Source organism: Manihot esculenta, chromosome 8 (genome assembly GCF_001659605.2).
Source record: "Manihot esculenta cultivar AM560-2 chromosome 8, M.esculenta_v8, whole genome shotgun sequence".
NCBI classification, from domain to species: Eukaryota; Viridiplantae; Streptophyta; class Magnoliopsida; order Malpighiales; family Euphorbiaceae; genus Manihot; species Manihot esculenta.
This window is the reverse complement of record NC_035168.2, coordinates 38905530-38918926: the sequence shown is the minus strand read 5'-3', so window position 1 is coordinate 38918926 and position 13397 is coordinate 38905530. Positions and strand designations below refer to the sequence as shown.

General features: G+C 32.9%; 3 protein-coding genes across 4 annotated transcripts; 2 read left to right on the top strand and 1 right to left on the bottom strand.

The window, feature by feature from the left end:
* Positions 1-417: 417 nt before the first annotated feature.
* Positions 418-5708, top strand: LOC110621427. 2 transcript variants are annotated; one of them, XM_021765709.2, is made up of 2 exons: positions 418-571; positions 4888-5708. In XM_021765709.2, the coding sequence occupies exon 2, from the start codon at positions 5047-5049 to the stop codon at positions 5476-5478; it is 432 nt and encodes a 143-aa protein (XP_021621401.1). In that variant the 5' UTR covers positions 418-571; positions 4888-5046; the 3' UTR covers positions 5479-5708. The 2 variants fall into 2 exon arrangements, with proteins under 2 accessions (XP_021621401.1, XP_021621402.1); XM_021765710.2 differs by having other exon boundaries at positions 437-571; positions 3074-5708.
* Positions 5709-7251: 1543 nt separating this feature from the next.
* On the top strand, positions 7252-9068 carry LOC110621297 (LOB domain-containing protein 20). Its single transcript, XM_021765529.2, has 2 exons — positions 7252-7674; positions 8623-9068. Exons 1-2 carry the CDS (start codon positions 7324-7326, stop codon positions 8947-8949), a joined length of 678 nt encoding a protein of 225 aa, XP_021621221.1. The 5' UTR covers positions 7252-7323; the 3' UTR covers positions 8950-9068.
* Positions 9069-9605: 537 nt separating this feature from the next.
* Positions 9606-12224, bottom strand: LOC110621296 (ubiquitin-conjugating enzyme E2 2). Its single transcript, XM_021765528.2, has 5 exons — positions 11990-12224; positions 11850-11875; positions 11458-11547; positions 11207-11295; positions 9606-10129 (listed from the first exon to the last, which is right to left on the bottom strand). Exons 1-5 carry the CDS (start codon positions 12112-12114, stop codon positions 10001-10003), a joined length of 459 nt encoding a protein of 152 aa, XP_021621220.1. The 5' UTR covers positions 12115-12224; the 3' UTR covers positions 9606-10000.
* Between the last annotated feature and the right edge of the window lie 1173 nt (positions 12225-13397).

The following is a 13397-nucleotide window of genomic DNA, read 5'->3' as shown; positions in this document are numbered from 1 at the left end:
AATGAAATTTTTTCTCTTCCAATTTTTTACTTATATTTTTATTCATATGAGCATATCTTTTTATTATTCTATTTCGATTATAAAATTTTTAAATATTTAAATATAAAATATGAATAAATGATATAGCAAAAATAAATTTAATTACAAGTATTTGAATTGCTAAAAAGGAATGCTGGAAAATATTTGAATTATTTTTTTAATTAATTAATTTATTCAATTAATCAATTTATAAAATTCAAATTAATATGAACATTTAAGATCGAAAGCCTACGAATTAGATTTTATTTTGGATTAATGAGTTTCATTTAATTTTTTCTACGGTATAATTTATTTTTTTATATTTTAATTTTTTTTTTAATCTATAATAAATCGGATCTCATGAGCCGCATGCTGGTAAGTATTTTGAACTAAATAAATTAAAAAAAGGGAAACGTAAATTGTAAGAAGTCCAAATAATAACGTACTTCTCATAGCCGTTCCCTTTTTCTTTTCAACTCCTCCGCACGCCGCCGCGCCCCCCTCCCCCCCAAGCAACTTCCTTCACCAGTCTCCCTTGGCAACGCAATCAAAAGTACGTCTCTCTCTGTCTCTCTGTAATCTTATCCTCAGTTCGATCAAGTTTTGTTTATTTTTCTGGAGATTATCATTAAAATGTGCTTAAAGTCACTTACATGCGAACTGCGAAGGCTGGTTATGGAGCTTTTTTTTTTTAATCAGAGCAGAAAAAGGGATTTTGCAGCAACAACAGCTTCAGGACTGTAGTTATTAGCACAATCGTTAGTAATTCAACACCTCTGGAATGTCCATGTGCTTGATTCTCATTGAACCATAGTCTATCTGTTACTTTAAGTTTTTGAAGCGAGTAATGCTCGATCCATCGCTAGAATAACCACCACTTGAACCTTTTTGTGGTGTATTTGTTTTCGTGCTTGAACTTGATATCCCACATTGAATCTTGTGTCGGTATAAAACATTTTTCTAATAATTGGCATATATGAGGAAGATATTTACTGTGTTCTTGAGTGGGTTAATATGATTTTTCCTGAAATTTGAATGTCTTCTGGCAATCATTGTCTATATTCTTTATTGATTCTCTCATGTTTTCTTTTTAATAGTGTGTTGCTTCATTTGTTCACTGCTTCTACTCTTATCATCCAATGTCACTGTGATCACTAGTTGGAAAGCAGTATTTTGGGGCAGTTGGACGAGTCGGTAACTGATATAATGGAAAGTCAGTTCACTGCCTTGTTCCGTTACTAGTTAACCGGTTAGTCTCTTGTAGAGATAGACACTAAACTAAAGTTCTTAACTTTTATTATTGAGATCCTGTTTAATAGTGAATCTTAAGTTGAGATTAGTGGGTTTACTTATATGTAAACAGCATTTTCTGTGCATTTCTGTATCTGTGGGTGTGCATGTTTGTGGAAAAAGCACTATGCAGTTACTTGTGCATTTTTACCCTTTACTTGTGCATCTTTACCCACTTCTTTTCTAGTTTTTGCTGGAATGGTAATGTTAGGTAGAGAATTGGTATTAGCAACATCAGTTGCAGACAAACACTGTTGATGTGCATAATAATTTTTAACTCTTTCTTTTTACTTTTCTAAATTTATGTTAATTTTTGTACATAGGATTAGATCCTAAAAACATAGGCGTGAAATTTTCTCCTTTTTTTTTGGCTAATAGTATACTTTTTTCGATTCAGAATGACTTCCTAGTTCCTACACTTATGAGCTTCAAAACATGCTTTTGTATTAGATTTAATAATTCAATGGCACATGCCAACTAAGCAGAGTGAGCAACATATTAAAAGTTGGAAGATTTTGAATTATATCAAGCACAGATTTGATCCAGCAGGATTGCAATAAATGAAATATTTGATTAAAGTTCGTGTTAGACGTAAGTGGCAAGTGAAATGATTTTTTTTGGACTTATATAAATGAAATAATACTGATAATAAATATATTCATAGGGCTATGTGTTTATAAATGATTTTTGTTTGCATTAGAATTTAGAAGGCTACCTTTTTAGTTCACCTCAATTCTAGTTTTAGGTGAACTGATGAGATTGCATGCTACAATTAAGGAGAAATGTTATGAAAAGTTATTTCTATTTACTATAAGATTTGTATTGCTAAATAGATGGAATAATATATATCTATGTATTCTTAAAGTCTAAAATAATGTATTTGATATATTTCTTTTATAGTAGGATAATCCCTTAATTTATGAGAAAAAAATCTAATTCAATAAAGATGTAACTCTTTGTGGTTTTGTGGCCGGGAACATAGGCTTTTGTAGCCGAGCCACTTAAATCTTCTTGTGTTATTTTCTTCTCTTTTCTATTATTCTAATTTTAATATGGTATTAGAGTTTTCAAATATTTGAACTTGAGCACTTTTCATTTGCATTGTTCACCGACACTATTTACGAGCATTGCTCATCGTTACTTTCATGGGCATTATTTTATGAGCACTGTTCACACTTATGTTTTTGTTTGATTGGTATGGTTTGTTCAATCCTATGAATTGTTTTGTGTTGATATTTCCTCACTGGTATTGCCTTTAGTGAGGGATTTTGTATCGATGTTTTCTTGCCGGTATTGCCTTTAGGATTTTATATTGATGTTTCCTCGTCGTCTTTGGCTTTGGACGGTTTTATATTTCGGTACGTTGTGTGAGTATCTTTATGCAAATATTTTTGAATATGCTCATGAGTTGCTTGTTGTAAGCTATTATGAGGAAGTTTTTGGCTTCTACGTAGTATCACATCAAGCGAGAGTGTTAGAATTGATGAGATTTCATACTACAATTAAAAGAGAGTATTATGAAAAGTTATTATTATTTAATATAGGATTTGTATTCCTAAATAGATAAAATAATATGTATTTATATATTTCTAAAATAGAAGGATTTGATATGTTTCTATTATAGTTAGATAATCCTTTAATTTATTGTATTATATCATATGTAGCCCTTTGAGGTTTTCTGTCCGCAGATGTGAGCTCTTATAGCCTATCTACGAAAATGTCCTTATGTTATTTCTTCTCTCTTCTATTATTCTAACTTTAATAGGTTTCATTATGGCCTATCAATGATGTGGTCCTTCTTCGTACTCTATTGGGTTTATAGAATTGTTTGAGCGACAAACTGAATTATGCAATTTGACAAAGTATATGGCTATTTGAGGTCATCAAATGAATGTTTGAGCCCCAAAATAAACATATTAAGTTTTGATGTGGAAAGGGCTGTTGAAGTTGATGGCCACGAAGCTGACTTACAGTACTGCATATCACCCCCAATCGGATGGACAATCGGAGAGGTTGAACTAGAGTCTGGAAGGGTATCTGAGGTGTTTTGTTTTTCAGAAGCCTCATTCGTGGGGGAATGGTTATCATTGGTGGAATGGTGGTGCAATACTAGCCATCATAGTGCAACTAAAATATTCCCTTTCTAGGCATTATATGGGTACTCACCTCCCTCCTTGATGTTTGCACATGAACAAGATTGTCCAGTACCTGCGGTTTCTGAATTTTCAAACCGAGCAACATGTGTCTCAGAGAGAACCTACATGCAAGCCGGAATAGAATGAAGCAATATGCTTACAGGAAGCGGACCGACAGAAAATTGGAAGTGGGGGATATGATGTATTTGAAATTGCAACCTTATCATCAGTCCTCTCTCGATATTAGAAAGCAAATCAAGCTTGCTGCCAAGTTTTATGGGCCGTATCAGGTAGAAGCTCAGGTTGGAGAGGTTGCATATAGGCTTCAACTTCCTCCAGAAGCTCAAATTTACCCTGTGTTTCATGTTTATTTTTACCTAAAAAGAAAGTGGGAGACTATACTGTTGTGCAATCCCAGTTACCTCTCTACGAAGCTGAAGAATTTGTTATTGCTCCCGAGAAGGTTCTCAAGACAAGAGTTATCAGCCGAGATGGGTAGCGGATATTGCAAGGACTAATCAAATGGGTTAATGTGGCTGATGTCGATGCAACTTGGGAAGACCAGTCCTTTATTCTCTCTCAGTTTCTGGAATTTCAGTCTTCTTGGGGACAAGAAGAAACTCTTGGGGGGGTATTGTAACATCCTACAGGAAACCGAAGAAGAATAAGAAGAGCCAGCTGTAAACTGGAGGAAAAATCAGTAATGGGAGGGAATAACAGAATTAACAATTGGAGAGAAAGTTGTTAGCTGTTTGGCAGTTATAAAAGGGAAGACGCACATTGGTTTAGTCATTCAAGAATAATCAATAAAATCTTTCCCTCCTCTCTCACTCGCTCTCTCTATTCTCTCATCTCCATTCTCGTTCTCTTCTCATCTCAATTCTATTTCTTGGATTTGATGATTCAGATCTGATCTACTGACACTGTATCATTCATGCTACAATAATTTATGCGTAAGATCAGTGTTGTGAGATGATCTTCTTGTCTAAATCATGTCTCATTTACTGTCTACTGTAAGTTGAAGTAGAGGTTTGCATATTATTTTTTGCTGCCTATTGCTATTTCTGGTTTTCATAATGTTGGTTATTCTTTTTGCATAGCATGTGATGTATGAGGAGACTCGGAGTGGATATGCTTTCAACTCTCCTCAGTTTTCATCTTACTGACATTAGTTTCTTTTGCCTAATATTTGCATTCATTTGAAAACATTGTACATAATTTGACTTTCCATCCGTTAGGACATATTATACTTTTTCAACTATGGGAGCCAATTTGCTATGGTCTTGCAAAGAAAGCCAGAAACTTGCTGTGTTGGACTGTGGAGTATTTTTATTATCATTACAGCATGTTTTTCTTATTTTTTGTATTTGGATGCCCATTGGAAGACTTCCCAGTTTATCGCCCATTACTTCTCATGCTCATCTTTCCACCCTTTTCTTTGCAGTTCAGAGATCGAAGATTTTATTAGCTTTACAAGCTTTAATTATATGCTGATTCTGTTACTTTAATTGCCAAGGAAGGTGCCTTCTCTTCAACAACAATAAATCTGGCCTAAACCTTTTCTCATAAACTCAACTATCTGGCAAATTCATAGAATTCTGCGATGTCCTCTTCAGATCCTGAAACTCCAGAGGGATTAGATCGATCAAAGACGCCCACTAAAGAAAATGGAGATGAAGATCAGGGAAAAGAGAGTGAAGAAGAGGAGGAAGAGGTGGGAGAATGTGGATTTTGTTTGTTCATGAAAGGGGGCGGGTGCAAGGACGCCTTTGTAGCATGGGAGAATTGCATTGAAGAGGCAGAGAAGAAAAATGAGGATATAGTGGAGAAGTGCTTTGAGGTGACTGGAGCACTGAAGAAGTGTATGGAGGCTCATGCTGATTATTATGAGCCGATTTTGCAGGCTGAGAAGGATGAACAGGAAGCAGCCAGGAAAAGCTCAGAAGAAGAAAAGGCAAACAAATCTGAGTCAAATATGGCTGGGAAGGCAATGGAGCAGAGTGTAGGTCCTAAGGATTCAGAGAAGGGCTCCTAATGGCAAATGAGATGATTTTGTGATACTTGATTTTTGATTTTTGAAGAGGATATTATTGTTTCCTTGTTTATTTAATTTCCATTGAAGCTGTGGGCTAAAGCTCCTAGCAAAAAGGCTGTTTACAAAGCTCAAATACAAAACACATAGGCACATGCAATTTTTATTTTATTTTCAATATGTTTGAACTTCTGATACTTTCAAAGGGAAATAAATTTATTATTTTTTTGCTATACCACTATATTTTACATTACCAGCCCGGGTTTTATTACTCATATCTGATCTAAACCATTTTGAAACTGATCATTTATTTTTATCATTTTGATTTCATTTCTAGTCAAAACTGGATGTTCACTTTTTAAAAGAAATTGAAAAGGAAAGGGAAAAGAAAAAAAAGCATTGACCCTCTAATTTAATTAAGTTGGTTGAATTGGAATTCAATGGACTGAAATTGAAGGAAATCTTTTGGTGCAATCTTGAGTTCCCAGCCCATAGTGGCCATTAACATTATCCATTTGCAAGATTCCAGTATGCTGTCTGACTGGCAGATCAGTCATGTGGCAGCCCTTTGATTCTTTATAAAAAACAACTGCTGGGCTCGCAAATCATCAGTTTGTGATGATCTACATTATTCTTGGAAACCTTATTCTTGTTCAGACAAATTTAAACTTCAATTCTTCTTTCATTCTCTGTTTCCTCTCATGGCACATATGTATGATGCCAGTGCACGTCTAGCTCTTGGTTTTCTATATCCCACACGCTACGGGCAGCACAATTCTTGTGCCTTCCCACGAAGAAACATTATTTACCATTATAATATTACATCTCCAAAACCGATATTTATGTAAAATAATTAATTTTAAACACAATAATTAACCCATTTCTATCTCTACACTGCACATGATCCTCACACTCTCCTCATTCCCTTCTGCCCTCTGGCCCCTCTACCAACCAGAGAGATTATGCAGTACAACCATCGTAACATGTAAAATTGTCTATATGTTAGACTAAATCAATGAAAATTAGATAAACACATAATATAATTTATAAGTGGATGATTAAATTTTAAAAAAATTAACTATTTTTTTTTTAAAAAAAAAAATTTATACAAATGATTCGACCATTCATGTCAGTATAACTAGCTGGGCATTCGATCTGTTCGGTTCAAAATTAAATCAAATCGAATAAACTTGAAGTTAAAATTTATATATTTTTGAAAGTTGAACCGAACTGATCTAGAAGAAAAATCAATTTGAATCGAACTGATTTGATTCAATTTAGTTTATTCGATTGGACTTTTAATGAGTTTTTAAAAAAATTTATACCTTATTTTAAGTATTATATAATTTAATTAAAGTATTTCGACCTTTATTAGGTTTGATCTCTCAATATTTTCAAAAGATATAATATTGGTAACCAATCAGTTAGATTTAATTTTTAAAAAAATTAAAATTAAATTAAATTAAAATTTTAAATTAATTTAATTTGATTGATTATTTAAGTTTAAATCGAATACAAACTCACCTTATATATACACATAATATTTTTAGAATACGTATTTTAGTGGAATACATCACACATACTTCATACATACATTAAAAGAAAAAAAAAATGTTAGGTACTTAAGTATGTAGACATACTAAAAAGAAAAAAAAGAAGAAAAAGAGAAGGAAAGAAAGCTAAAAAGCTTACAATAATCACCTTGCCAACCCCACCATCACGAGACTAACGTGCCCTCTCCCCCATTTTGTTTCACATATATAACACCAACCTCACCACCTTTGTCTTTTGGCAGCTCTCTCTTTAATTTCTTCTTCTCTCAAACACCAATCCTTCATATAATACCTCATGGCTGATCCTCAATGTGACACTCGAAGGAAGGCCATCGGCAAGCGTGCTTCAGCCATGCAGGTCGAGACCAAGTCGGTTGCCGTGGCTCCATGCGGTGCATGCAAGTTCTTGAGAAGGAAATGCATTAGTGGGTGCATTTTTGCACCACACTTTGGTTCGGACCAGGGTGCAGCTCGGTTTGCAGCTGTGCATAAGGTCTTTGGTGCTAGTAATGTGTCTAAGCTGTTGCTTCACATTCCGGTTAACCGGAGACATGAAGCTGTTGTTACAATATCTTATGAGGCTCAGGCAAGGTTATCTGATCCGGTTTACGGTTGTGTGTCCACCATACTTGCTCTGCAACAACAGGTTCATTAACTTGATCTCATATGCTTGATATTTTGATTTTCTTGGAGACACAATTATGTTGTTGAAGCTAGAGGGAGATACAACTTCTTCATTTTTTTTTCTTTGTTGATCTTCTTTATTCTAACTTTCTAAAAGATTAGGCAACAGAATGGGCTTGGATCTTATAGAGACTTACGTCGGCGAGCTTGATTTTAAGCGAATGGGACATTTTGTGGTCGATGACCACGTGATTTTTGATGTTCTATTTCAACCTCTCTGCTTTTTGGAGTAGAGAAACAAATTTAACTAAGTTATAGAACGTTAAAGATATATAAATAATTTTTTTTTTAACAAAAATCTTTTATTACTTACTCTCATTTGTATACATCATTCCATTTGATTAGGAAGAGACTTTAAAGTCATTTTCTAATAAAAAAAATTTATTATTTAGTTATTAATTAGTCCATACATCTCTAAAATTTTAAAAAATTTATTAATTAACCTTTATTAATTTTATAAATATTAAAAAATTTTATTAATTTTATAAAAATAACTACTAATTAAATTCTCACAAAAATATTTCAAATTTATATCAACATTGAACAGCTACACATAACAAAACTATTAAATATTAGATTTTTAAAATTTCAAAAGTATTTTAATATTTCAAAACCAATAAATTAACTAATAAATTTTTCTACATTATACAAACTATTAATGATTTTGACTTTCTAATGGAAGTTCTGATACATTTTCAAACAAAAATTAAAATTCAATTATTGATAAAAAAAAAAAAAACCATAAATCTGAATAATTTAATTTTATGTGAACTGTAAATCGGATATAAAGAAATACCTTTATAAATTCCAAGAAAAAAAAATATTCACTTAGAAATCAATATAGAGAGAGAAAATTACACATAGCTCTTCTTCCATTGTTATACTAATTAGAACAGTTGCATAATTGCAGGTTGCATCTTTGCAAGCAGAGCTTGCAATGGTCCAAACTCAATTGATAAACAGCAGATTTATAATGGCAAATGTTCTTCAAAACTCACAGCAGCAGCAGCACATGGCAATGCTTCAACCAGCCTACTCTAACAATTCTTCAGCTTCAACTAACCTCATCCACATGAGCAGTTTCACCTCCAACTTTGATCTCGTCACTGACACTGCTCCATCTTCTCATAGCTTGGACCCTCTCCAGCTTTCCCGACCATCCCTCGATGAGGAAGATGAAGAACAAGAGAGCCAGATTCCAGGCATTTTCGACGGTGAAGGATTTCATCGGAGATGAGGTTTAAGATCCACAGCATTTAACTTGTATTCACAGATGGTATCCCTTATTATATACATGTCATGCAATATGCTGTTAAGATATAAATATAAACATAGACCAGACAGACAATTGATATTTCTGTTTTGTTGAGAAATGTCTTTATATATGTCATCTATAGGATTATTAATAACTTTTAATCATTTCACTAAGGTATAGAACATTTTGATTACGGGTTAACTAATATAAGAAAAAAAACTTTTTAATCCTTTAATTTTAGAAAATACATATATATCTTGATAAATCTACTAATTAATCTTTTTTTAATTTTATTCATTAAGTATTATAAAAAATCTAAAATACTCTCTTAAGAGATGGACCACTCAGTATAAAAACTAAAAGAAAATAACAAGAATGTCATAATTCCAATTCAAACTAACAAGGGTCTAACATTAACCCTTGATACAATAATCAATCTAGTCACTTCAGTATTCACAGCTTCAGTGTTATTTCCCAAAACCACAGTCACAACCAGTTGAAAAATAATATGCAAAACACTTTGCTTTGGTTTTTGTCAATTCCTTACAAGATCATTACAAAATAATGAGCAATAATCACAAATATTTCAGGAATGAATAACTCTGCAGAGGCAACCACATGAAACTACAACCCCAAAATAGAAACTAATAATCATTCGTAATGACTGAATGTTATATTAAGAAACTGCACAATAGAAACCCTTCTCTATTCCCCTCTCTAGGAGCAAGGGCTCAACTCCATTAACAAGTACTTGCTTAGAAAATCACAACTTCAATTACTACAAACAACCACCATAAAAGAAAAAAAAAAAAAGGAAAGAAAGATTGCCTATACACATGATAAATGTCTTACATGCAAGACGTGATCAAAGAACAACCATAAGGAAACATAAACATCAACGAGAAATTCAAGTAGCAGAGTCTAAAAGGCAGAAATCAAATTGCTCAGAAAAAAAAAAAAATTCCAAGAGCACCATGCCATTCAATGTTCCAGCACAGTATAGACTGCTGGGCTGGTGCTTTTTGTTGGGTTTTTAGTCGGCAGTCCAGCTCTGCTCCACTATTTCACGCACTCTTCGGTTGTATTCTCGCTTATTCTCACTGAACATGCGAGCTGCTTCAGAGTTTGCAGGTGAATTTGGGTTTGGATCACAAAGCAGGGACTGGTTAAAAGCACACAGAAGAAACTCTTGTTAGTAACTGCACAACACTTGGGAGACATACAAACACAATTTCTTCAAACTGGCAATGACATAAATGACAACGAGCATGCTACCACACCAGATTCCATGCTGACAAAAGTTATGTATAGAAACCTATAAGAGTTGAAGCTAAGTGTGATACAGGATCCAAAATCAGTTACTGGTAACTGGCTCCTTAAAGTACAAAGCCAACAAGGGGGTCAACTCCACATCCAGAGTCCAGAAGCACAACACCAAGCTTCATTGCTTCCACCCATGTTGACATCAGGCATACTGTCAACCTACTTACACATGGTTCAACAGGCAAGCTGAAGGGTGCAACCATCTCTTGGTCAAATTTGCCACCATTATCATTAGCCTCTTAAACATTTGAATTTAAGGATCCAAAAGCAACCTATGACTTAACTGAATGCTGTATGAATATTTACGACTCGACAGAATGCAAAGGGGGAAACTCTGGCTCCCCATGTACTGAAAATAGCAAAACTAAAGCAAAAGCATAATGCTCACATTTTAGGTCTTTCACATGCAGATTTAAGCCAATTAAAAACTTACAGCCCTGGAGATATCCTCAACAATATATGACATACTCTCTCCGCCATAAACCATGTGGATGCAACTCTTCTAAAATGTAAATCAATTTCCATCAAATCTAATTTAAAATTTGAACAAGAAGCAGCTTTGAAATATGAAAACCTGAGACAGTAACATAAGAGCAACTGGTCCTAATTGTGAAGGTTACTGGAGAGGTGATCTGGATAAAGACCCACCTTCAGCACTTCTGCATGAAGCAGATTATCCCCTCAGGACCTAGGTCTGTGCAAATGTGCTCTGAAGGACCAGATATATAATCTGGCAACCATAAAAAATTTCTAAATTGAAATGAACGTAAAAACCAAGTGAGATCTCAATCTCAAAATTTGACCACAAAATTCAACATAGTATAAGCACATCCCAACAAATCATTAATATTTAAAACAAAAAAACACTATTCCTTCATATTAGTATAAGAAAGAAATGCATCAAATAAATTTGAACCTGGATAGAGGTGAGTATAGCAGCAACATCATATATTGGACTCCACTGATTCTGTAAGATATCTAAGCAAATACTTCCGTCTGCATATACTGATAAAAATACATTCAAAAAAACAAAATCAAATGACAGTGATTTCCAAGAAAGTAGAAAGTAAAAGTCAGAAAAATAAGTGCACACACACATACACAACCAAAAAAGCTCTTCTTCACTTATTGAAGGCAATCAAATATTTGAGTATGAAATCAACGTACTATTTGGATGAAACATTCGTGAGACAAAGCGGACGGTTGGAGGTTTATTTGGATAATCCTCACTGAATTGCAGAGTCAACTTAAACGTACCTGAAAAAGATGAACCGATGGTAATATCAGCGTATCAAAACAATAATCAAATTCAAAACACCATTGTAGACCAAGCAAATCCCAGAAGTAATTGAATGTTAAATGCTCCTCACCTTTGAAGAAATAAAAAGAATTCATCCATAGTCTCAGCACATTATGTAAAATAATAAAAGTATATATCAACATAACTATAAGAAAAGCCTTTTGATTTGCAAGAATGAGAAATACCCACAAGAATTGATTAACTTTCAAGCATAATCAAATAAAGAAAAACAAAATTAGGAAGAATCATAATTACCCACCTCCGTCCCAAGGCGTATCATCGGGCCTACGAACCCAGAAAGAAAACCCACACAAAGATAGCAAACATAAAGGATGTAAGTATGAAGGAGAATGGAAAGAAGAAGAGGAACGAAGGGAAATTGGGAAAGAAAAGAGATACCCAAAAATGACAGCGTTCCAGAGCATGATGTTGTTGTCTTGAGGGGCGCCACTAATGCCCGCCGGAGGATCCTGCTGGAGCCTCTTGAAATCCCTCATCAGCCTCTTCCTCGCTGGGGTTGACATGTTTGAGTTTCGAAGTTCTAGAGGAAGAGATCTGAGGAAATCTAAGAAAGATCCACAAGAGAAAGGCTCTTTCTTTTTCTTGCGTATTTCTGAAGCAGGTGCCGAGCTGGTCCAATTTTTATATATTAATAATGGGGATTTTAAATAATAAAAAATATTAAGTATAAAGGAAAATCGCTTTTTTTATATAAATTTAAATATAAACACTAATTTTTCAGTTGTATTTAAAAAAAAAAAAAATCTCATTTATAAACCATAGCTAAAAAATCTCATATTTACATAATCACACGCTTTCGTTAGTTTTACCATTAATAAACTAAATTCTATTAATATAAGCTTTCTATTATTTTCACATATATTAAAAAATATATAACTAATATAATTAAAGCAATAAATTTTATATTGTCTTTTTTATATACTTCTATTCATATTAATTTATTTCTAAATTTAATAAATATTATTTTTTTAATAAATATTAATTAGAATATATTAACAAATTAATAAATAAATTACTATTAAAGGGAAGTGATTTTTGAACAAATAAAAGAAAAGACTACTTTTATAGGGAGGAGGTTGTATTAGTTTTTGTAATTTTTCAAGTATTAAAAAACTTTTTATTATTTTAATTAAAACAACACTTAAAATATAAAATCGAGGAAACTAAGAAAAAAATTACTAAATCATTTTAATTGTTAAAATTATTAAAATATGTTTATCAAATAAATCATTTTGCTATGTGTAACTTTTAAACTAAAATGCAAAGTTAAAAGTTTTAATTGGAAAAATGATCAAACTGAGATTTTTGTTTATTTAATTTTTTTGTCCAATAAAAAACTGTTTATTAAACAAAAATTTAGAGGAAAAAAAGTATTCAAAGAAAATAATTATAATTTTTAAAAACAAGAAAATAATATAATTTAGATAAACTTAAATTTTTTTTTTATCTGTAAAATAATATTTTATAAATTTTTTAATTAATACAACTGCTAAAAATAAAATTCAGCGACTGTATTTATAAAGGTGTTAAAATGTGTTGATAGGGGTGTAATCGAGTCGAACCGAGCCGAGTTTTGTAAAGTTCAAGCTCGTTTATTAAAAAAGTTTGAAAGATCGAGCTCGAGCTCTAATATTTGATTCGAGCTCGACTCGAGAATTAAATATTATAATCGAGCTTGATTCGAACTCGACTTGTGAAAGACTCGTTCGATTTAATAACGAGCCTAATTCAAGTTCGAACTCAAAAAGTTCGATCAAGAAGCTCGTTAATAAAACTCGAGCTCGAA